This window comes from Balaenoptera borealis, assembly GCF_965194805.1.
Source record: "Balaenoptera borealis genome assembly, chromosome: 17".
Classification (NCBI taxonomy): domain Eukaryota; kingdom Metazoa; phylum Chordata; class Mammalia; order Artiodactyla; family Balaenopteridae; genus Balaenoptera; species Balaenoptera borealis.
The window spans coordinates 436,650-458,870 of record NC_138876.1 but is presented as its reverse complement, the minus strand read 5'-3'; the positions used below and the strand labels follow the sequence as shown (position 1 = coordinate 458,870).

Sequence of the window (22,221 nt, the reverse complement as noted above, 5' to 3'; positions counted from 1 at the left end):
GGGTTGCCACTTTCATTCAACCTTTCCTCTGGAACATCACGCCCCCATGGCTCCCTCCCCAACACCCCCACCCCAGCTCTGCCCCAGAGAGAGGACCACGCTCACTACCTCCTCTCTGCTGTCCGTCCACCGTCCACCTTCTCACTCTCACAGCAACCTGGCCCCCTGAGGACCACACTTCCTCAGCAAGGGCAGCGGGTCATTCTTCTAAACACTAGCTGGCTTACTTCCCGTCCCGTTGCCACTCCTAGGACTTTTCTCTGTGGTGCACACGTGACGCATTGCCCTGATCATCTTCCCAGGAAGGACTCTGGCCCCATTGCCTGCAGGCGACACCTTCAGCTGTCAGAGGCTCCAGGGGTTGCCCCTGGCCTCATGTCCCAGCCCCTCTGGTCACCAGAGCTGTATGCTCTAGGGCTGCCCTCTGTGTGGGCTGCAAGGGTCCTTCTGTTGCGTCAGGACCTGCTACTGTGGGCACATTGGTAGATGGGGCTGGCCCCTGGCCCAGTTGGCTGCCAGACCTTGCCTCATGCAGAGGGTGCAGGCTCACTGGTGGGTGGGGCTGGCTGTGGGGCACAGGGAATCCCAGGTCTGGTGCCAACCTGCTGGTGGGGCTGGATCCCTACACAGCTGGCTGTTCAGCCTACTGGCTGGTGGGCAGGTAAGCCCCCGGCATTAATAGGCCAGAGGGAGGACTTCAGAGTGGTGCTTGTCAGCACCTGTGTCCTTGTTGTAGAATGAGCTCCCCAGAATGGCTGCCACCAGCATCTATGTCCCCAGGGGGAATCCCAGTGGTCTCCTGACTCTCCAGTATGCTAAGATGAGCAAATGGGTCTAATTCAGGCTCCTTTCAAATAACTGCCTCTGCATTGGGTCTTGGAGCATGTGCGATTTTGTGCACAGCTGTTAGTAGTGGAGACTGTTTCCTACAGCCCTCTGGCTCTCTCATACGAAAGCCCCACTGGTCTTCAAAGCCAGCCATCTTGGTGGCTCATCTTCCTGGTGCAGAACCCCCGTGCTGGGAAGCCTGATGTGGGGCTCAGACCCTTTATTACTTGGGGACAATCTCTGCAATTGTGATTATCCTTCCATGTGTGGGTCGCCCACCTCGGAGTGTGGGTCTTGACTATACTGTATCTCTGCCCCACGTACCCATCTTGTTGTGGTTCCTTCTTTATATCTTTAGTTGTAGATCTTTTCTGCTAGTCTTCAGGTCATTCTCATCAATAGCTGCCCTGTAAATAGTTGGAATTTTGGTGTGCCTGAGGGAGGAGGTGAGCTCGGGTTCTTCCTGCTCTGCCATCTTGGCCACACCCCCTCTGTCTACACAAGATGATTCTTATATTGCATTGGCTAGGATTTAGTCTCAAGCAATTATCTATCTGAACCAGAGTCTGAGAAATGCAGTCCTTATTCTATGGGATCATATGCCTAGCTAAACACCAGGGGGCTCTTTTCTAAAGAACAAGTGGAGGATGGGCAAGAGATCCTGCTCCCCATCCCAACTGTGTCCCCAATCCCCTCCTCTCTGCCCAACCAAGAATGTTTTTCCTGCAAATGTCCCTTGTCACCTGCTTCCTAATAAACATCTCTCGGTTGGGCCATTCCCACTTGCAGAACAATATGCCTTTAAAAGTATACAAGAAGGGACTTCTCTGGTGGTCCAGTGGTTAAGACTCAGCACTCCCAATACAGGGGGCTCGGGTTCAATCCCTGGTCAGGGAACTAGATCCCACATGCTGCAACTAAAGATCCTGCACGCTGCAAGGAAGATCTCGCACGTGGCAACAAAGATCCTGCATGCAGCAACCAAGACCTGGGGCAGCTTAATTAATTAATTAATTAATTATAAAAATGAAGGGCTTCGCTGGTGGCGCAGTGGTTAAAAATCCACCTGCCAATGCAAGGGACACGGCTTCGAGCCCTGGTCTGGGAAGATCCCACATACCACGAAGCAACTAAGCCCATGTGCCACAACTACTGAGCCTGCGAGCCACAACTCCTGAGCCCGTGTGCCACAATTACTGAAGCCTGCACGCCTAGAGCCCGTGCTCTGTAACAAGAGAAGCCACCGCAGTGAGAAGCCCACACACCGCAACGAAGAGTAGCCCTCACTTGCCGCAACTAGAGAAAGCCCGCACGCAGCAACGAAAACCCAACGCAGCCAAAAATAATTAATTAATTAATTTTTTAAAAACTAGTGAACAGGACCTCCCTCCCATACGCAGCTTTCTTGCCTCTCTGCTCGTGGCAGTGACACTCCCTGTGTGACCTCTCCCTGCCTCCCCCCTCCCTCCCCATCCTACCCACCCCCACCCCCACTCCTGCAGTGCTGCTCAGCCCCCTCCCTGAGGCTGTTCCTGGGGGGTCCTCCCACCCCTGGTGAGCCCTCATCTCAGTGGACACGGGTTTCGCCCCTTCCCTCTCCAATTGTCTTGTCCCTCTCCCTCTGTGGGCCTGTCCTCTGCCCATCCTTTGTGTGTCAGGTGCCAGGATTCCATCCTCAGGGTCTTGCCCTTCTCTAACCACTGTTCTGCCAGGGAACATAAGGGCCTTGGCCTGAGGCACCTCCTGCGGGATGATGGCTACAGATCTATGCTTCCTGCTCCTCTCCTTTCTCCCCTGGGCCTCCCTGCCTTCTCAAATCTCCCCTAGCTCAGAACCCCTGATTCCTCGATCTCTCCTCCCCATGATCCCCCAGCACCAATGCCCAGGCCAGAAACCCTGTAGTCCTTTCCAGCCTGCGTCCAGCCTGCCAGCAAATCCTGTCCGCTGTGCCCTCAAAAGGGAGCTCAGACCTGCCCACGATCCTCTCTGTTCCCCTCTGCCCCATCAGGGTCCCAGCTGCCCTTCCTTGCACAGTGCCTGCAACCTCCCAGCCCTTCCCCACTCCCTCCTCGGATTGTAGTGCATCTGTGCTTACAGCTCCCAAGCGGTTTCCCGCTCCCTGGTCCTCTTCCTCTGCTCGGCCCATCTCCTTGTGGCTTCTCCATCACGTCCAGCTCAGTCCTGCATCGCACCCTCACACTCCCTGGCCCCGCTTCCCAGAAATCTCTCCCCCTAGACCTCATTATGATCTCAGCTCCTCGTATCAGCTCAGATGCTGAATCCTTGGAAAGCCCTGACCCCCTAGCTGGAGGGACCCCACACCCTTCCAGCCACTTTGCCAGCAAAGAAGTCAGCACTTCAATCTGGGTCACCCTTAGGTCATCAGCTCCAGGAGGGCAGAGGCCTTGCCTGCCTTGCCTGCCTGGCTGGAACCGAAGCCCACCCTGAAGCCTTGCTGACCGACCGAGCAGCCTCCTGGAGCCCAAGCGGCTGGCGTGCCCTTCCAACTCCTGTCCACGCCCGACAGGCAGCCTGGGCACTCCTCACCTCCCCCCGCTGCACTGACCCCCAACCTATCCCAGGCCCTCCACTGCCGGGTTCTGCCCGCCCCCTTGAGCCCTTCCCCTGGTAGAAGCTGGGCACTGTCACTCTGAGGACAACTTGGGCCCCATCTTCCGAGGAGCAGGGAACCCTGCCCTTGTGCCATGAGCAACAGTTGCTGCCTGGGATTGCCTAAAGCACTCCCCGCAGCCTCTGGACCCTGCTCCAACCGTGAGTGACGATGAGCCAGGGCTCCAGGCAGGGCCAGCGTCACGGGCATGTGACCTGAGCAGTTGCACTGGGCCCCAAGGTCCGAGAACCTGCACTTGGTTTAATGTTCTAGTGCTGCCATCTGGAAATTCTTAACACCTTTTTAACAAGGACCTCTGCATTTTCAGTTTGCATGGGGCCCTGCAAATTATGCAGCTGGTCCTGGTTCCAGGGACACTCAGCTGATACAATGCACAAAGACCTGGGTCGTGAGCATGGCCCTGAGGAAAAATGCTAACGGGGAGACCCAGGTGCCTTCTCTGCTCCCACAGCAGCTTCCAGCACCCAGGAGGCAAGAACACCCGCTGGACAGGGAACATGGGACTGGGGTTCCAGCAGGCAGGCAGGAGCACGCTCCAGGGATATGGTGGGTCTACTCCCCTGCAGGCCTTGAGCTCTGGCCTAGAGCTCCGCAGGAGCAACTCCACTAGTGTCCAGTGCGGGGTCCACCCGTAGGCACAGTGCTGGACCTTCGGGGGTGCCCCCATCCCATTGCTGATTGGACTAGGACAGCACCTGACCCAGACTGGACCAATCAGATTCTGACTCCTGGATTCTGCTCATTGGTCAGCACTTCTGAAGCCTGGTAGGACCAGTTCAGCGCTACTGACCAAGAGAGGCAGTGTGTCCCACACGTGTTCTAGAGGCCTGGCTACTAGTCACCCTCAGTCCCACTGCGACCCCCATCTTCCAACCCAAACTCCGGGGCTGCTCCCTGAAAGGTTCCCTGAGGCCCTGCGAGGTGTGCACCACGGGAGGGCCCTGGGGCGGCAGCCCCCACCGCGCGGAGGAAATGAGCAGGCTTGAAGCAGGAGGTCGCTTTATTGAGAAGGCCAGTGGTCGGGTGGAGGTGGGAGATTGGAGGGGAAGGGAGAATGCAGTCCCGGGGTGGGGGAGGGGTGGGCGCCAGCTGGCAGCATCACAGGTCCTGGGCGGACTGAGAGTTCCGCTTGTCCTAGGCACCGGTCTTGCGCAGCAGGATGCCCGGGCTGACGGCGGCCCCCCGGCGGCCAGTGGCGGACCACGTGCCGGTACGACGTGGCCAGGCAGTCGAAGTAGTTAATGTTGAGCTTCCGGGCAATATGACGGCCGAGGTATTCCATTTGCTGTGCGAGCGGATGGTGGTCAGCTCTTGCCCGAACAAGAGCTGCGCCCGAGGCGTCCCCTCCCCTTGGCCAGACCGCACCTCCAGCCCTGCCCGTCAGCCCCGGCGCCCTCTCCGCCGGCTCCCAGCTTGAGGGCCTGGGCCAGGACCCCGTTGTATGCACTCTCCACCTGCGAAATGGCCCTATCTTAAGACCCTAAACAGTGGCTGGCGTCATGTTGAACCGAGGAGGGGAAGGGAGCGTGTCTGGGACCCCATGGTGGGCTGGGCGGGACCCACCTCGTAGCGCTCCGACAGCTGCACCAGCACCAGCGGCTCCAGCTTGTGGCCGCACAGAACCAGCTGGAAGAAGCACCTTCCGTAGGCTGGCAAGGGGCAAGCCGCTCAGCCCCAGGTCTCTGGAGAGCCGGGGGCGGGGGCTCCGGGGGCGGGGGCTCCGGGGGCGGGGGCTCCGGGGGCGGGGGCTCCGGGGGCGGGGGCTCCGGGGGCGGGGGCTCCGGGGGCGGGGGCTCCGGGGGCGGGGGCTCCGGGGGCGGGGGCTCCGGGGGCGGGGGCTTGGGCCAGTTGTTCGCTCCTCCCCTCTCCACATGGCTTCCCCTTCCCCTGCACGCCATCCCCCAGTCCGCGGCCCGCCCCGTGCGTCACCGTCGGAGCTGAGCGCCATGCGCACGTAGACCAGGTGCATGGGGCCCTGACACACGGTGCGGCCCCGGATGGAGAAGTGGTACACGCCGCGCACGTGGTTCAGCACCAGGCGGCGCCGCGGCAGCGACGAGATCATGAGCCACAGGCCCACGCCCACGCCGTAGGCTGGGAAGCCCCAAGTCTCCTGCTTCTGCACCTGTGGGCGCCGCGGGGACTTCCTGAGCCGCCGCGGGACCCGGGGGCGGGGCACCGAGTGGGGGTCCGGCCTCCAGGGTAGGGAGGCCGTGGGGGGCGGGCCCAGGAGCTCAGACCTCGCTCACAAGCCCGAAGCTGACGAGGAAGAAGCAGACGATGAAGAGCAGTGTCCCCTTCCACAGCGTGTCCAGGTAGTACTCGAGCACGAAGACTGGGGGCGGCGCGGCGGGGGCGCGTGAGGATACCGGGCCCCTGCTCGCAGCCCGAGGTGGAAGTGCTAGGGCTTGGGCCCGGAACAGCCCGCCGCCCGCAGGGCCCGGGGCCGCCGTCCGGGCCCAGCCGGCGGTTCCAGCGCCCACGCAGGCCGCAGCCGGCCCGGCCCCGCCCCGCCCCGTTCAGATTCCAGTCCCCGCCCCGCGTCCCCGCTCCGCCGGGTTCTGGTCCCCCCGCAACTGAGTGTCGCCCTCACCGTTGGGCTGCTGCTGCGTGAACGGGTAGAAACTGTTGTTCTTGAGGCGCTTGGCCAGGTTGCGCTCGGTGCAGAAGAGTCCTTGGGCCCAGAGCTGGAAGGGCTTGCTGCCGGAGGTCGCAGGCAGGCCGCTGAGCCGGCCCTTGGGGGCCTGGGTCGGGTACAGACCGTCAGTTGTGCGGCTCGTCCGTTGCCACTGCCCACTGCCCACTGCTCACAGCCACACTCATACCTGGGAGAACAAAGCCACACTCATAACTGGGAGAATAAAGCCCTCAGAGTTGCGGTCCAGGAAGGAGCAGTTCTCAGGCGAAGGCGGGGGAGCAACACCAAGTGGCGGTCTAGGCTGGGCTACGCCGGGTTCTAGAAGCTCTGGGCGGCGGGTTCTAGAAGGGACCGTCCTGTTGATCATCCCTTCTCCAGGGAGTCGCCCGGCCCGGCCCTGCGGTGGGCGTGCACTTCCCCGCTAGGCCCCACCCCACTGGACGCCCCCTGTACAGCCTGGTGCACAGTCCTCACCTGAAGGGTGGGATAGTGGGACATCCCAGGCCTGAGCTGGAGAGGAATCTGTAGGCAGGTGCCCCACCACGAGCCCCATGGCTGAGCGTGGCCTCCCCTTCTCCATTGCCGCCTCTGCCCGGGTCGGAGCCTCATATACAATCACAGACAGCTCGCCTTAGTGTCCCTGAGGGTGGAAAGCACCCACACACACACACACACACACACACACACTCACTCACACTCACACTCAGTCCAAAATTTGAGCCCAGGATTGAGCAGGAAAGGCACGGCCACAGGCTGACTCAGGAGCCCTGGGGGGGCTGCCCCCAACGCCACAACACACAGGTTCTGGGCCAGTTCTAGCCCCAAGTAGTTCCCTCAGAGACAACCCCTAGCCTCTCACTGGGATCCCAAAGACCACACACGAGTTCCTAAAAATGTTTTATTGTAACAAAATGCTCAAACATCCAAAAATGGGAAAGGGGTCAGGGCAGGGCTGGCTGGCTGGAGCTGCCTAGCTGGGAGGGGGGGGGCAGGCTGGCGAGCAGCTGCTGCAGGCACCGCTGGACTTCCTCTGGGCCCCTGTAGGCCCGCTTCAGGCCCCGGGGAAGGCAGCGGCAGGACTCCAGGTTGAGGTACAGCAGACCTGGGCAGTTGCTGATCACAGAGCTGTGGGAGCAGTGTAGGCCAAGGGAGGTTGAGCCACTGGCCCCAAGAAGACCCAGGCACAGCATGGCTGAGCCAGTCTAAGGAGCCCTCTCTACCCTTGCACCGCAGCTGGCTCTGCCACCTACAGCCATCAAGGCCCAAGCCCAGTACCCTTGGTGTCCCTAAGGCCAACCCCAAGCAGGGGCTGGGCCAGTATGGGCTCCGTTTGCAGACCCCTGGAGCTGGCAAGTCAGGCAGGACAGGGGATCAAGCCATACTGGCTCCAAGGACCTGGCGGGGGTGGGGATGCTGACCTGACCGTGCCTGGTGTGACCCGGGTGCCCCGGAGGTTGAGGGAGCACAGTGCCAGATGCGAGCCCCCAGGGGTGCCTGAGAAGGCAGCTAAGGCCTGCTCCAGGTCCTTCTCACTGAAGCCCTGGCCACTCAAGTCCAGCTCCTGCAGAGTGTGGCACCACTTCTGCGTTAACAGAAGGCTGCCCTCCTTGGCTAGAGTCAGCCGGTCCGACATGCCATACAGGCCCAGGTGAAGCTGCTCCAGCTCTGGAGGTGAGAGGAATGGGCATGAGCTGTGGGGTGGGCAAGAATCCCCACATCCCACCTGCCCAGCCACCACCCGGGGAGTGCTGACCCTGACATGGCAGATCATGCAGGCCAGCAGGTGTGATTCGAGCACAGCCACGGAGATCCAGCAAGCGCAGGTGAGGGGAGCCGTGGAGCAGGCGGTCCAGGACCTCGTTGCTCACAAAGTTGCAAGTGGAGCTGGCGAGGCAGAGCTCCTCAAGGCGGGGGAAGCCTGGGCCGGGAGTCATCGCTCGCCCGGAAGGCTTGGGCAGCCACATCAGGTTCAGCAGCCGCAGCACCTGGGAGCGAGGCCCAGGCTGCAGGTGGGGAGGGGGGTGACAGGTGGAAGAGGTGGGGCGGCAGGTACCTGCAGCTGGGGGCAGCCTTTCTGCAGGGCCTCGACAGGCAGCTGGAGGGGAGTGCTGTTGTGGTTGAGGCCAGTGCTCACCTCCAGGAGCTGGAGCTGCGGGCAGCAGCTGCCCTGGAGAGGTGGCAGAGAACACAGGGTCGGAGGCCTGGCAGTCCCTGGCTCGGCACCCAGCTCTGCTCCTGCCCATCCATGACCAACCTACCAGCAGTGCACCCAAGACGGCTGTCGTCTGGGAGCTGTAGGTCAGCCACAGCTTCCGCATTCGGGGCCCCGCCTCCTCCAAGAAGCTTATCACAGCCGTGGACTCCACCTGGAGACCCAGCACAGAGGCACCGGTCAACTCAGCCCAGGCTTCCTTGGGGCCCCTGGGGACTCCGGGGCTCACCATGGAGTGCTGTATGTCCAGGCTGTGGAGCTGGGGGCAGGCTTTGGCTAGCATGATCAGAGTGTCAGGGGTCACACCGTGGCAATCGGAAAGCTTGAGGAAGGTGAGCCGGGGACAGGACTCGCTAACCAGCTGTGGAAGACAGAGAGCCAGTTGGGGTTGGGGGAGGGCAGGCTGTGGTCCACAAGGCAAAGAGACCAATGGCTGGTGCCAGCCGCACTTTACTGCCTCAGCAATGGTCTCCTTTCTGGCCATGCCAGGCCTACCTGGGTGCTCCCACCTCTCACACCTCCCTGCTGGAAGACACGCCAGGAAAGGAGAACCAAGCAGGCATCTTCATGGGGCATCGTTGGGCCCCACGGTACCTGACCCACTCCCTGGAAGTACTGGGTAACCCCAGAGTGTCATGGCTGGCGTGCAGGGCAGCCTCGAGCTCTCACCTTCAACACAGGGTGTACCTGGGACTTCCAGTGGATGAGAGTCAGCCTCTGGAGCTGTGAGAACCTGGGCCGACAGCAGAGGCAGAGCTGCACAGTGTTCCCACGCTGCCCCTTCTGCCAGCCTTCTCCCCACCCATCACCTTCGTGCAGGGATGCAGGAGGGGGCCTGGGGCTTATCCCACAACACACAAATGGAGTGAGGGGATAAGAAACAAATGGAACTGCTCACCGACTGGGCATAAGCCACTCCAGGGAAGCAAGGAGCTTCTTCTCAGTCTTGGTACCACTCTTGGCGGGGCGGCCAGCCAGCGGGGGTGACAGGGTGAGAGTGTGCCAGAGCGCGGGCTGGGAGGCGGCCTCGTGCCAGCGGCGGCACACGCGTGCAGCCCTGGGAGAAAATCTCTGCTGAGGGGCCGGGCCATCTGTGGTCGATCGCTATGGGGTTTTCTAAGAGGAGGGACCTGCCCCCCGCCAACTCTCACAACGCTGCGGACCCCTCAGTTCAAAGTCGGGCCCCTGGGGTTCCAACTGGACGCCCTGAGAGACTGCGCTCTCTGGGACGCGTGTGTGGGCGCTCAGCCACCCGCTGAGTGCCTAAGAGGTCAGCCTGAGACCCGGCGCTGTACGCGATGGTCCTGGGGTACCTGCCAAGGAAGGGTATAGGCCCATCCGCCGCCACCAGCAGCCCGAAAATCTGCAGCAGGATTTCCAAGGGAATGCGGTCGCCCCAGCCCGGGTCGGGCTCCTGCTGCGGTGCGGGCGCGGGCGCGGGCGCGGGTGCGGGTGCGGTCCTGGGCTTGGCCTTGGCCTCAGCGGCGCGGGCCCCGCGGAGCCGCAGCAGCTGAGCACGGCGGGCGGCGCGCCTCTGCGCGCGGGGGCGGGCGGGCCCCGGGCCTGGCAACACCAGCAGCATGCTGTCCGACTGCAGCAGGTGGTAACCGGAGCCGCTCGGCGCCAGCCGATCCCACCACCAGTCCTCCGCCGAGCGGCTCTGCGCCCCGGCCAGCGGCAAGATCCGGACCCTTTGCCGCGCCCGCCTGCGGGCCACAACCGGCGGCGCCATAGCCACTCGCTGCGTTCCGGGTTCCGCCCAGGGAGAGCGGAAAAGGCGGCTCCTGTGGCGGAAGGGGTGGGGCCGGCGGAGGCGCGGCTTGCCGCGGGGGGCGGGGTCAGGGCCACGGGCAGGCCCTCCCGGCCCCCGAACTCCCCACTCGATTTCCGGAGCGGGATATCAGGCGCTGGGGCGCGCCGGCGGGTGGTTTCTCCGAGTCCCGGCGGGTGAGTTGGAGTCCTCGCTCCCTCTCGGCTGCGTTTTCCGGCCCCACCGGTTCTGGGCTGGAGCCTCGACCCTGGGCCGGAGGCGGCGCCCTCGCAGTGTGGCGGGACGGCCGGTCGCCGGGTCAGGGAGCGCGCGGGTTCAGGACCGGGAGGCGCAGGCACCCCAGAGCACCGGTCGGCTCTCCGCCCCCCCGCTGACGCAGCGAGGGGCGGTGCCCGCCGCGGCCACACCCCCAGCCCCGACTTGGCTCCGCTGTCCGGGGTCTCGCAGAAGCCGCGGAGGTGTGCTTGGCGCCTGAGAGGTGGACCTGTCCAGGAGTCCTTGTCCCGTATCCGTGGGGGTGAGTGCTCTGGCGGCCTCGGTGACTCACACCCGAAGATCATCTCCCTCTTTCGTCATCCTTCCCTGGGCTTCGGCGCCTTCTTGCTTCCCTGCTTGCCGGCCTTTGCTGTGTCGTGATCCCGGCACACGCTGCCGGTGTGCTTGGTCCCTTCTCCTCCCCATCCCCCACCCCCGGCATCCCCCCAGCTTCCCTGGTCTTGGCCGTCTGGTCCTCTCCTGACAATGGTTCTGTGTCTCTCCCTTGTAATTCTGCATGCATGTCTCTTTCCTTCAAGCTAGACGAAGTTTTCAGTGCCCGGAGGAGCTGAAGCGTCTTTTTTGGACTTAGGTGGGGAAAGAAGAGCTGGCTGTGACCTTTGTCCTGTCTTGGAGGCTCCAGCCTTGGGCTAAATGGCAGCACCCCCGCTGGGCCGTCTGGTGCTGACCCACGTGCTGGTAGCCCTCTTTGGCATGGGCTCATGGGCTACCATCAACGGGATCTGGGTGGAGCTGCCTGTGGTGGTGAAAGACCTCCCCGAGGGTGAGTCGATGTGGGCAGGGGGCGAGGCTGCTCTCTGGTCCTGCGCATCCTGCCCCTGACACGGCTGCCTCCTTTTTTCCCTTGCAGGTTGGAGTCTCCCCTCCTACCTCTCTGTGCTTGTGGCGTTGGGGAACCTGGGTGTGCTGGCGGTGACCCTGTGGAGGCGGCTGGCCCCGGACAAGGGCGAGCGGACCCCCATCCAAGTGGTGCAGGCGCTGAGCGTGGTGGGCACGGCCCTGTTGGCCCCTCTGTGGCCCCACGTGGCGACAGTGGCGGGGCAGGAGCACTCCGTGGCCTTCCTTGCTCTCTCCTTCGTGCTGGCGCTGGCCTGTTGTGCTTCGAATGTCACTTTCCTGCCCTTCCTGAGCCGCTTGCCGCCTTCCTTCTTGCGGTCCTTCTTCCTAGGTCAGGGCCTCAGTGCCCTGCTGCCCTGTGTGCTGGCCCTAGTGCAGGGTGTGGGTCGCCTCGAGTGCCCACCAACCCCCACCAATGGCACTCCTGGGCCCCCCATTGACTTCCCAGAGCGTTTTCCTGCCAGCACTTTTTTTGGGGTCTTGTCCGCCTTATTAGTCGTTTCAGCTGCCGCCTTTCAGGGTCTTCTGGTGCTATTGCCGTCAGCACCGTCTGTACCTACAGGAGGCCCAGGGCCTGGCCTCCAGGTGGGAGCCCCAGGAGTGGAGGAAGAGGAAGAGGCCTCACCCCTGCAGGAGTCTTCCAGCAAGGCGGCAGGCACCACCCGCAGCCCAGAACCTGTGGCCCATCGGCTGCTCTCCACCCGTGGTGTCTGCCTGCTGGGCCTGCTGGCCGTCACCAACGCTCTGACCAATGGCGTGTTGCCTGCTGTGCAGAGCTACTCCTGCTTGCCCTATGGGCGCCCAGCCTACCACTTGGCTGTGGTGCTGGGCAGTGCCGCCAACCCCCTCGCCTGCTTCCTGGCCATGGGTGTTCTATGCAGGTATATGCAGGCAGCCCAGGCCACTCAGGGTGGGACTTAGGGGTGAGAGCCTGGGCCTGAGCCCTGAGTTTTTGCTCACCCCTGGCAGGTCCCTGGCAGGGCTGGGCAGTCTCTCCTTGCTGGGCATGCTCTTTGGGGCCTACTTGATGGCGCTGGCAATCCTGAGCCCCTGCCCACCTCTGGTGGGCACCTCTGCAGGGGTGGTCCTTGTGGTAAGTATGTCGGGGGACAGTGAAGCAAAGAGGGTGGCAGTAGGGAGGGGGTTCGCCCTAGAGTAGGGGCATCTCACGCTCAGCCTGCTACTGTGTCCACCTTCCCAGGTGGTGTCGTGGGTTCTGTGTCTCGGCGTGTTCTCATACGTGAAGGTGGCTTCCAGCTCCCTGCTGCATGGGGGCGGCCAGCAGTCGTTGCTGGCAGCTGGCGTGGCCATCCAGGTGGGCTCTCTGCTCGGCGCCATGGCCATGTTCCCTCCCACCAGCATCTACCATGTGTTCCGCAGCGGGAAGGACTGTGTGGACCCCTGTGGCCCCTAAGCCTGAGCAGGTGGGGACTCCGCTCCACTCCACTTGTCTTCAGGTTGGGGTTGCCACAGTGCCTGCGTGCCCACAGCCCAGGGAGGCCCACCCCACAAGCAGCTTGCTCACGGATGCCTGCGTACTCCACCAGAGAACCTGGCACTGCGGGCCAGGGTTGGGACCACAGAGCAGGCTCGGAGCAAGGGCTCGGCTGGGGATGTGGATTTGGCCCAGGCCCAGGGCCTGTGTGGGATTTGTACAATAAAGCATGTTTATTCCATGAGTTGGAGCTAATCCCAGGAACAACTCTTGCTGTGTAGATAGACCTCCTCTGAGCTAGAGCGGTAGCCTGACCTGTTCAGCAGGGGCCTGCCCCACTCCCTGGGGCACTCTCACAGATCCTGGGGGTCATGGAACCTGCTCCTAAACACAGATACACATACAAAACTGCCCGGAGGGAGGGTGAAGGCCAGCCCCCGGGGCCTGGAGTGTAGGCCAAGGACCCACACAGGCTACGGCAGTCAGAGGTGGTGTGGTGGGCCGAGCCAGCCAGGCACGAGGGTCAGGCCGCATGGGCTGCCGTGTAGTCGCTGCCTTTGTGGCCTGGGTGTGGCACACTTACCCGCTGCTTTATGGGAGGATCCTACCGGGGGATTTGTGCCAGGGGCTTGTTGCCAGGTCCTGGCACAGAAAGGGCTCAGCGAGTGGGACTTAGAAGAGACTGGGGTGTGAGGGTCCAGCCAATCTTGGGATTCTTCTGCCCAAGGACATGGTCCCCTCCCCCAAACCACCAGCCTCGTTTGTAGCTCTAGTGATCAAACCTGCAAAGGCTCCAAACCCTTTAGTCACACAGACGCGACAGTGGCTGCCTTCTCCTGGGGCTGCTGGCAGATGGCCCTGGCTCTGAGCAGCCCATGCTCTGTCCCCGCCCTGGGACAGCAGTCCAGGCCTTTGCTTGTTGGTGTCTGCAGGGAGCTCAGCACCAAACACAGGCTGTCCTGCACCGGGGGCCCCCACGCATGGGGCTGCTGGGGACTGGAGTGCGCCCGAGCCAGGAGGGCCGGGAGGGTCTGAGGGGATTCAGACGGAGGCTGCCGCGGGGCCGGGGCCTGGGCTTCTGCTGCCGCCTCTGTGCCTCCTGGGCAGGTGGGGAGCAGAGGCCTGGGGGGGACACAGGCTCCCCAGGGGGCAGGACACCTGAGTCGTGAGCCGGTGTGTCTGGCGTGGTACTGAGAGCCCATCCTCAAAGACAAGGTGCCTTGCTTCCTCAGGGGGCCCTGCAGCCCCCAGGGGCCGGGCCTGGGCAGTGGTCGGAGCGGCTCCTGCCCTGTTGGCCAGCCCTCTCCGGATGCCCTTTCTAAGCTTCTGAAGCCTGTCCTTGACTCGGGCTGCGCCGAGGCTTCTCAAGGTCTTCCTCCCCGGCCTGGTCCTGCTCGGACAGCTGAGCTGAGGGACTTCCTGGCGGGAGGGAGAGATCTCCAGGCCTTGACCCGCCATCAGGCATGTGGTGGGACCAGGCTCCCACGTGGCCCAGACACAGCCCAGCCCTTAAAGCAGAAGGCCACCGCCCTCCAGGGTGCTAACCACCCGGGCCCCTGACCTGATAGGGCTGGGGAGGGGGCACCGGCAGGCGGGTGTGAGCTGTGGAAGCCACCCCTGGAGAGTCGGAGGGGGGAGGCCGAGGGCGTGACGGGGGTGGTGCGGCCCCCAGCCTCCGCCTGCCCTCCCCTCGCCTCTGACGCTGCCCTCACCCCGCCCCTGCCCACCCTGGGGCCGGAGGCTGGGGGACCCTCCTCCCAGTTCCTTCCTGCCTCCCCTCACGCTGGGCATCTGTGGAGCCTCCCTGCCGGCATGTGTCTGCGCCACGTGTGCCAGGCGCCAGGGCCCCGGGAAGCAAGGCACAGTCTCCCGAAGCGGGTGGGTGGCCTTGAGCCCCGGAGGCCAGGACTGCAGGGGTGGCTTGAGGGAGCCCCTGCCCTTCGGCGTCTCCAGGGCATCCGGTCAGCTCCCCGAAGGGAACAAGGCGGGAGCCCAAACAACCAGGGGAGGAAGACGCCTCGGGGCCACGTCCTGGAGAGCCGCTCGGCACACCCTTCCCGTCGCGGCGTCCAGGCGTGCGGCCAGTGGCCGGGAAGCAGGGCGGCCCACCACGCCAGCCCCTCAGAGCTGAGCGTCCCCCCAGGGCCCTATCCGGGCACCCACGCCTCCAGCTAGACGGCAGGTGGCCAGCCGCTCAAGCTCACAGCCCTGCCCAGAGGGTCTCTCAGGCCCGGGGCGGTGAGGAACTTGAAGGAGACCCCAGAAGGGAGGCGGTGTCCAAGGCAGGACCGAAGGCACCGTCCCCTGTGTGAGAACAGAGCTGAGCCACGGGCCCTCTGTGGTCTGTGGCTCAGGTTCTCTCGAAACCAGAGAAGAGCCAGCCAGGGTGTGCCCTACCACACCAGCCCCTCCGCGGGTGTGCGGCCGCTCCCCCAAGGCGGAGAGGGGCGAGGCTCACCGGCTCTGGTTGAGCAGGTAGAGGTGGGGCCTTCACCTTCCTTCAGTCCTGGGTTCGTCAGCCCACCGGGGTCCCTAGGCAGGTGTGGGTTCCGACGCGGGCATGAGTGTGACAACACCTGGGTGAGGGGAAGGTCACACCCCTCATCTGCGCCAGCTCAGAGGCCCACTGCCTGACTTGGGGACAAGGGATGAGTCCTTTCAGGGGCTCCCTCCCCTCCATGGATTCAGAGGGACCTCCTCACTTCCGTGGGGAATGGGGCCAGTGGATGGGAGTGTGGGAGTGACTGGGCCTCTGGTGAGGGAGCGGGTGCAGGTCATCAGCAATTCCAGAATCGGCCACTCTCGGACCAGGCCCACACTGTCTTGGGGTGCTGCCCACCTCAGTGGGGCCACGTGCTCTCCACTGCACTTTGCAGGGGCTCCGAGGCCCCTGTCGTTCTAGTGGGCTGTCAGTCCCAGGCCCCTGCCTTCCACCCTTTGGCTGGGTGGGTGCCCCGGCTAATCCAGCTGTGGTGCCCATCCTCCTGCCCGTGGTGATGGAACTGGGAGCCCTGGCCCTGTGGAGCAAGTCAGGATCCAATAGAGATTTGTCTCGGCGGTGTCAGTCATCCCAAGAGCTATAAAAAATACCCAAACTACTCAGGGTGCACACCAGAGAATGAAGGCATCCCAGAGGCAAGCAGAGCGAGGGGTGGAGAGAGGCAGAACTCCGAGAGCATTCTGGGATCTCCTGGATCCAGCTGTACCTGAAACTAAACCCCTTGGACTTGCAAGTTATGTGGGCCCACAGTTTCTTGCTTAAGTTGAGTTGGTTCTTGTCTGTCACAGCTGCAGGCGTTGTGAAATCCTCTTTCGTCTCCTCTCTGAAGCATTTAGGACTGTTCAGACTTTGCACGCACAGCACTGGTTAATCTTTCCTTGCCTGGGGGAGAGTCGGTCATTCTCTTGGAGACTCTCCCTGTCGTACTCCCCATGACCCTTCCGTCTCCCAGGCCCCCACCTCCAGCTCCTGAGCAGGGCGCTTCCCTGACCCACTTCCAACCTGCGTAGAAGAGTCTCCTGGACGTCTGACCCTCTCAGAAAACCTCAAGCCAGGCCAGTGGGGGAAGAAGGCAGGACCTTCCTCGGCAGGACCACCCAGGAGGAGGTAGGTTTCTGTCTGCGTAACTGTAGGAGCTAAATGAAAGGCAGGTGGCAAACCAGCCTGGAAATTCCCCTCGTTTTGCAAGAGAGGCAGGAAAGCCGAGCTCTTTAGAAAGCAGATTGCAAAAGATTCCCTACTTGATCCCTCGTTGACACCCCCGAGCCAGCCCTTGATATTCCCTTTGAAGAACATTCTGTGGACAGCACCCTCTGAGAGCGCTGAGCCGGAGCACTGAGCGGGTACGTGTTGTGGCCGGGAGACCAGGGCGCCAATTCTCTAAAGGCAAGTCGTGGGGAAGGCAGCTCCGCAGCGCCCCGCCCCCCACTGCCGGTGTCCATGCCGCCCATGCCCCCCGCTACCCCACCCCCATGCTGACTTAAGCCAGAGGGATGCGAAGAGATGCTGAGGCCAGGGTGCTCGGGCTCCAGGGCCAGTTAGCACGCGGCCTTGAGCATCCAGAGAGGAAAAGCAGGCAGATCCACAAACAAAGGTGTCTGCTCTCTATTGCGCTGCGGTCCTGGCAAGGGTAATTAGGCAGGAAGAAGAAATAAAAGGCATCCAGATTGGAGAAGAAGTAAAACTATCTCTATTCTCAGATGATGTGATTTTTTTTTTAAACTGATTTTCTTTCTCTTTTTCTTTTTTTTATATTTATTTATTTATTTGGCTGCGCCGGGTCTTAGTTGTGGCACGTGAACTCTTAGTTGCGGCACGTGGGATCTAGTTCCCTGACCAGGGATCGAACCTGGGCCCCCTGCATTGGGAGGGCGGAGTCTTAGGCACTGAACCACCAGGGAAGTCCCTCAGATGACACAATTCTATGTTTAGAAACTCATAAGGAGGGGCTTCCCCAGTGGCGCAGTGGTTAAGACTCCGCACGCCCAGGGCAGGGGAGCCAGGTTCGATCCCTGGTCAAGGAACAAGATCCCACACGCACACCACAGCTAAGAGTTTGCATGCCGCAACTAAGGAGCCCACGTGCCGCAACTAAGGAGCCTGCTTGCCTCAACTAAGACCCAGCACAACCAAATAAATAAATAAATGTCTTAAAAAAGGAAAGAAAGAAACTCATAAGGAATCCACAAAAAACTATCAGGACTAAAAAATTCAACCAAATTTTGCAGATTACAACATCGATATACAGAAATCAGTTGTATCTTTATATACTAGAAGCAAAAAATCTGAAAATGAAATTAAGAAAAAATTTTCATTTACAATAGCATCAAAAGAATAAAATACTTAGAAATAAATTTAACAAAAGAAAAGCAAGCCTTTTACATGGAAAACTACAAAACTGTTGAAAAAAATTAAAGATGCGAGTAAATATTCATGGATCAGAAGACTTAGGTTGTTAACGTGGCAGAACTCTGCACACTGATCCAGAGATTCAAGTGATGCCTATCAAATTCCAGCTGGCCTTTTGCAAAAGCTTAACAAACGAATCCTAATATTCATAACAAAATGCAGGAGACCCAGAATAGCCAAAACAATCCTTTTTTTTTTTTGACCACGCTGCTTGTGGGATCTTAGTTCCCCAACGAGGGATTGAACCCGGGCCCTCGGCAGTGAAAGCGCTGAGTCCTAACCACGGGACCGCCAGTTCCCCAAAACAATCTTTAAAAAGAATAAAATTAGCTACAAAGCTACAGTAATCAAGACAGACACATAGATCAGTGGAACAGAATAGAGAGCCCAGAAATAAACCCACACACTTATGGTCAATTAATCTACAACAAAAGAGGTGAGAATATACAAAGGGGAAAAGACAGCCTCTTCAATACATGGTGTTGGGAAAACTGGACAGCTACATGCATAAGAATCACACTGGACTACTTCCTCACACCATATACAAAAATAAACTAAAAATGGATTAAAGACTTACATGTAAGACCTGAAGCCATAAATCTCCTAGAAGAAAACATTGGCAGTACGCTCTTTGTCGTCAGTCTTAGCAATTTTTTTTTTTTTTTTTTTTGGCTATGTCTCCTCAGGCAAGAGAAACAAAAGCAAAAATAAATAAATGGGACTACATCAACCTAAAAAGTTGTTGCACTTTTACTTGATAGTAAAGGAAACTATCAACAAAATGAAAAAGCAGCCTATTGAATGGAAGAAGATATGTGCAAAGGTTATATCCAACAAGGGATTAATATCCAAAATATTCAAAGAACTCATATGATGCAACCTCAGGAAAACAAACAACCCAGTTAAAAAAATGGGTAGGGGCTTCCCTGCTGGCGCAGTGGTTGAGAATCTGCCTGCCAATGCAGGGGACACGGGTTCGAGCCCTGGTCTGGGAAGATCCCACATGCCGCGGAGCAACTGGGCCCGTGAGCCACAACTACTGAGCCTGCGCGTCTGGAGCCTGTGCTCCGCAACAGGAGAGGCCGCGATAGTGAGAGGCCCGCGCACCGCAATGAAGAGTGGCCCCCGCTCGCCGCAACTAGAGAAAGCCCTCGCACAGAAACGAAGACCCAACACAGCCAAAATAAATAAATAAATAAATTTATTTAAAAAAATGGGTAGAAGACCTAAATAGACATTTTTCTAAAGAAGACATACATCCAGCCAGCAGGCGCGTGAAAAGATGCTCAGCATCATTAATCATAAGAGAAATGCAAATCAAAACCACAATGAGATAGCACCTCACACCTGTCAGAATGGCCGTCATAAAAAGGCAACAAATAACAAGTGTTGGTGAGGATGTGGAGAAAAGCAAATCCTCGTGCACTGTTGGTGGGAACGTAGATTGGTTCAGCCACTATGGGAAACAGTATGGAGGTTCCTCAAAAAATTAAAATAGAGCTACCATATGATCCAGCAATTTCACTTCTGAGTATTTGTCTGAAAAAAACAACACTAATTAGAAAAGATATATGCACCCCTATGTTTATTGCAGCATTATTTACGATAGCCAAGATATGGAAACAACCTATCGGCAGATGAATGGATAAAGAAGATGTGCTACATATATACAATGGAGTATTACTCAGCCATAGAAAAGAATGAAATCTTGCCATTTGTGACAACATGGATGGATTTTTTTTTTTTTTTTTGGCTGTGTTGGGTCTTCGTTGCTGCGTGCGGGCTTTCTCTAGTTGCGGCGAGCGGGGGCTACTCTTCATTGCAGTGCGTGGGCTTATTGTGGTGGCTCCTCTTGTTGTGGGGCACGGGCTCTAGGCGCATGGGCTTCAGTAGTTGCAGCACGCGGACTCAGTAGTTGCAGCACATGGGCCCTGGAGGGCACGGGCTTCAGTGGTTGTGGCACATGGGCTCAGTAGTTGTGGCTCGTGGCCTCTAGAACGAGGCTCAACAGTTGTGGCTCATGGGCTTAGTTGCTCTGCAGCATGTGGGAGTTTCCTGGACCAGGGCTCGAACCCGTGTCCCCTGCATTGGCAGGCGGATTCTTAACCACTGTGCCACCAGGGAAGTCCCGACTTTTTTTTGTTTGTTTTTAGATTTTATTATTTTGGGCTGTGTTCGGTCTTAATTGCGGCATGCGGGATCTTCGTTGAGGCATGTGAGATCTTTTGTTGTGGCATGCAGGCTTCTCTCTAGTTGTGGCGTGCAGGTTTTCTCTCTCTAGTTGTGGCGCATGGGGTCCAGGGAGCATGGGCTCTCTAGTTGAGGTGGGCAAGCTCAGTAATTGTGGCACGCGGGCTTAGTTGCCCCGCGGCATGTAGGATCTTAGTTCCCTGACCAGGGATCGAACCCACGTCCCCTGCATTGCAAGGCGGATTCCTTACCACTGGACCACCAGGGAAGTCCCAACATGGATGGACTTAGAGGTTATCATGCTGAGTGGAATAAGTCAGACAGTGAAAGACAAATACTGTGCGATTTCACTTATATGTGGAATAAAAAGCAAAACAAAAGAACAAATGTATCGAAGCAGAAACAGACTCATAGATGCAGAGAACAAACTGGTGGTGGCCAGAGAGGAGAGGGGTGGGGGATGAGTGAAATAGGTGAGGGAGATTAAGAGGTACAAATGTCCAGTTACAAAATAAATGAGTCACAGGTATGAAATATACAGTGTTGGGAATATAGTCAATAATATTGTAATAACTTTGTGTGGTGATGAAACGGAGCACGACCCTATGGTCCTTGCCCCCTATGTCCTCAGCCTGCCTTTTGTCTGTGGAAAAACTTTAGCCAAAGAATAAGTTTAATCAGAGAGAAGTGAGAAAATGCAGAAAAAAAGGAAACAGTCAAAGGAGACCAAATAATAATAGTTTAGTCATTAAGCAGAGTCAAATTCCTTTAGTTCCTTCTCAAGGGCTATAGATCATATTCTGAGCCGTATCCTGTGAGCTGTCTTGTTGATACTGAAACCCCTGCCAGGTGGAAGAAGTTAACTGCATGATGACCAGGCTGTAGCCATGACAGAAGCTGCCGCAATTCCAAGAACTGGCCTCAAAGAAAAGGGAACAAACAGACCCTGGAACTGAAGATTAACTGTACTTAAAACAATCAAGATGATGCTGGTCAGACGACCAAAGACCAATTTCAAGATGACTGTCAGAGTTGACTGTGCTGTTTCTACATGTAGCCCCCTCCGTCTGTCTATAAAAGCTCTTGCCCCCAATTGCGGGGGGCGGGGGCAGTTGGCCTTTGGACAGGTGTCACCCCCCCACCAGTTGCTGGCATCCAAAATAAAGAAACTTTCCTTTCCACCACGTTGCCTCTTTATTGGCTTTTGAGCAGGGTGCAGCTGGACCCCACTTTTGGTTACAGTGACCGATGGTAACTAGACTTACCCTGGGGATCATTTTGTAATGTATAGAAATACTGAATCACTATGTTGTTCACCTGGAACTAACCTAGTGTTGTAGGTCAATTATACATCGAAAACAAACTCATAGGAAAAGATCAGATTTGTGGTCACCAGAGGCAAGGGGTGGGGGGAGGGGGAATTGAATGAAGGTGGTCAAAAGGTACAAACTTCCAGTTATAAGTACTAGGGATGTAGTGTACAACATGATTAATATAATTAACTGCTGAATGTTATATATGAAAGTTGTTAAGAGTAAATCCTAAGAGTTCTCAGTATAAGGAAAAAAACTTTTTTTCCTTTTTTATTTTGTATCTATGTGAGATGATGGATGTTCAATAAACGTAGTGCGGTCATCATTTCACGTTGTATGAGAGTCTAATCATTATGCTGCACTCCTTAAACTTACACAGTGCAAACATCAATTACATCTCAATAAAACCGGAAGAAAAGAAGAGCATTTGCTTTCAAAGCATATATGTATGTATGATAATATAAAAATATGTGGTCATATATTTCATATAATATATAGAGATGCAATAAAATATTAAACGCACTAAAAAAAAAAATAAAGTTGGAGGAATCTCTCACAGTTCCCAATTACAAAACTTATTACAAAGCTACGCTAATTGAGGCAAGGTGGTGCTGGATGTTCAAGACACATGGATCGATGGAATAGAATCACAGGTTCAGGATGAAACTCTTACATTTATGGTTAATGGATTTTTGGCAAGGTGCCAAGACAATTCAATGTTGAAAGAATAATCTTTTATATAACTGAATATCCACATGCAAAAGGATGATGTTTGACCCCTACATCACACCATATACAAAAATTAACTCAAAAGTGGATCATAGACAAATTTAAGAGTTAAAACTATGAAATTCTTGGAAGAAAACGTAGGATTAAATCTTAACAATCTAAAAACATAAGCAACAAAAGGAAAATTAGGTAAATTGGACTTTATCAAAGTTAAAGACTTCTGTGCTTCAAAGGACATTATCAGGAAACTGAAAGGACAATCCATGGAATAGGGGAAAATGTTTGCAAATCATCTATCTGATAAGGGACTTGTATCCAGAATATATAAAGCACTCTTACAGCTTTACAATAAAGTGACAAATAACCCAATTAAAAATGGGCAAAATATTGAGTAGACATTTTGTAACCGAGCAGGACCCTACGGGATCTTCTTGGAACAGACCCCCGCCAC

General features: G+C 57.8%; 3 protein-coding genes across 12 annotated transcripts; 1 reads left to right on the top strand and 2 right to left on the bottom strand.

Annotated features, from left to right (window-relative positions):
- Window positions 1-4,442: 4,442 nt before the first annotated feature.
- On the bottom strand, window positions 4,443-6,678 carry TMEM249 (transmembrane protein 249; the record flags this gene model as incomplete). The annotated part of the gene is made up of 6 exons (XM_082363200.1): window positions 4,443-4,745; window positions 5,024-5,109; window positions 5,390-5,585; window positions 5,701-5,795; window positions 6,054-6,263; window positions 6,573-6,678. 6 exons carry the CDS (start codon window positions 6,676-6,678, stop codon window positions 4,461-4,463), a joined length of 978 nt encoding a protein of 325 aa, XP_082219326.1. The 3' UTR covers window positions 4,443-4,460.
- Window positions 6,679-6,982: 304 nt separating this feature from the next.
- Window positions 6,983-10,084, bottom strand: FBXL6 (F-box and leucine rich repeat protein 6). Of its 6 annotated transcripts, XM_082363216.1 has the most exons (9): window positions 9,624-10,075; window positions 9,209-9,367; window positions 8,980-9,043; window positions 8,540-8,671; window positions 8,357-8,464; window positions 8,152-8,265; window positions 7,852-8,083; window positions 7,517-7,763; window positions 6,983-7,223 (listed from the first exon to the last, which is right to left on the bottom strand). In XM_082363216.1, exons 1-9 carry the CDS (start codon window positions 10,040-10,042, stop codon window positions 7,040-7,042), a joined length of 1,659 nt encoding a protein of 552 aa, XP_082219342.1. In that variant the 5' UTR covers window positions 10,043-10,075; the 3' UTR covers window positions 6,983-7,039. The 6 variants fall into 6 exon arrangements, with proteins under 6 accessions (XP_082219342.1, XP_082219343.1, XP_082219341.1 ...); XM_082363217.1 differs by having other exon boundaries at window positions 8,233-8,265; window positions 8,357-8,671; window positions 9,624-10,079; XM_082363215.1 differs by having other exon boundaries at window positions 8,357-8,671; window positions 9,624-10,077.
- Window positions 10,085-10,142: 58 nt separating this feature from the next.
- On the top strand, window positions 10,143-21,366 carry SLC52A2 (solute carrier family 52 member 2). Of its 5 annotated transcripts, XR_014236327.1 has the most exons (6): window positions 10,462-10,598; window positions 10,929-11,120; window positions 11,208-12,075; window positions 12,164-12,287; window positions 16,082-16,236; window positions 20,578-21,366. XR_014236327.1 is itself a non-coding variant. In XM_082363220.1 (5 exons), the coding sequence occupies exons 2-5, from the start codon at window positions 10,991-10,993 to the stop codon at window positions 12,606-12,608; spliced, it is 1,335 nt and encodes a 444-aa protein (XP_082219346.1). In that variant the 5' UTR covers window positions 10,143-10,257; window positions 10,929-10,990; the 3' UTR covers window positions 12,609-12,749. The 5 variants fall into 5 exon arrangements, 4 of the variants coding, with proteins under 4 accessions (XP_082219346.1, XP_082219345.1, XP_082219347.1 ...); XM_082363220.1 differs by lacking the exons at window positions 10,462-10,598; window positions 16,082-16,236; window positions 20,578-21,366 and adding exons at window positions 10,143-10,257; window positions 12,396-12,749; XM_082363219.1 differs by lacking the exons at window positions 16,082-16,236; window positions 20,578-21,366 and adding an exon at window positions 12,396-12,873.
- The last annotated feature ends 855 nt before the right edge of the window (window positions 21,367-22,221 follow it).

Coding starts and splice junctions, on each gene's coding strand:
- FBXL6 (XM_082363213.1), bottom strand. CDS start 10,042: ATGGCGCCGCCGGTTGTGGCCCGCAGGCGGGCGCGGCAAAGGGTCCGG. Junction 9,368..9,623: donor CCTATACCCTTCCTTGGCAG/GTACCCCAGGAC, acceptor ATTTTCTCCCAG/GGCTGCACGCGTGTGCCGCC. Junction 9,044..9,208: donor GAGTGGCTTATGCCCAGTCG/GTGAGCAGTTCC, acceptor CTGTCGGCCCAG/GTTCTCACAGCTCCAGAGGC.
- SLC52A2 (XM_082363219.1), top strand. CDS start 10,991: ATGGCAGCACCCCCGCTGGGCCGTCTGGTGCTGACCCACGTGCTGGTA. Junction 11,121..11,207: donor GGTGAAAGACCTCCCCGAGG/GTGAGTCGATGT, acceptor TTTCCCTTGCAG/GTTGGAGTCTCCCCTCCTAC. Junction 12,288..12,395: donor CTGCAGGGGTGGTCCTTGTG/GTAAGTATGTCG, acceptor CCACCTTCCCAG/GTGGTGTCGTGGGTTCTGTG.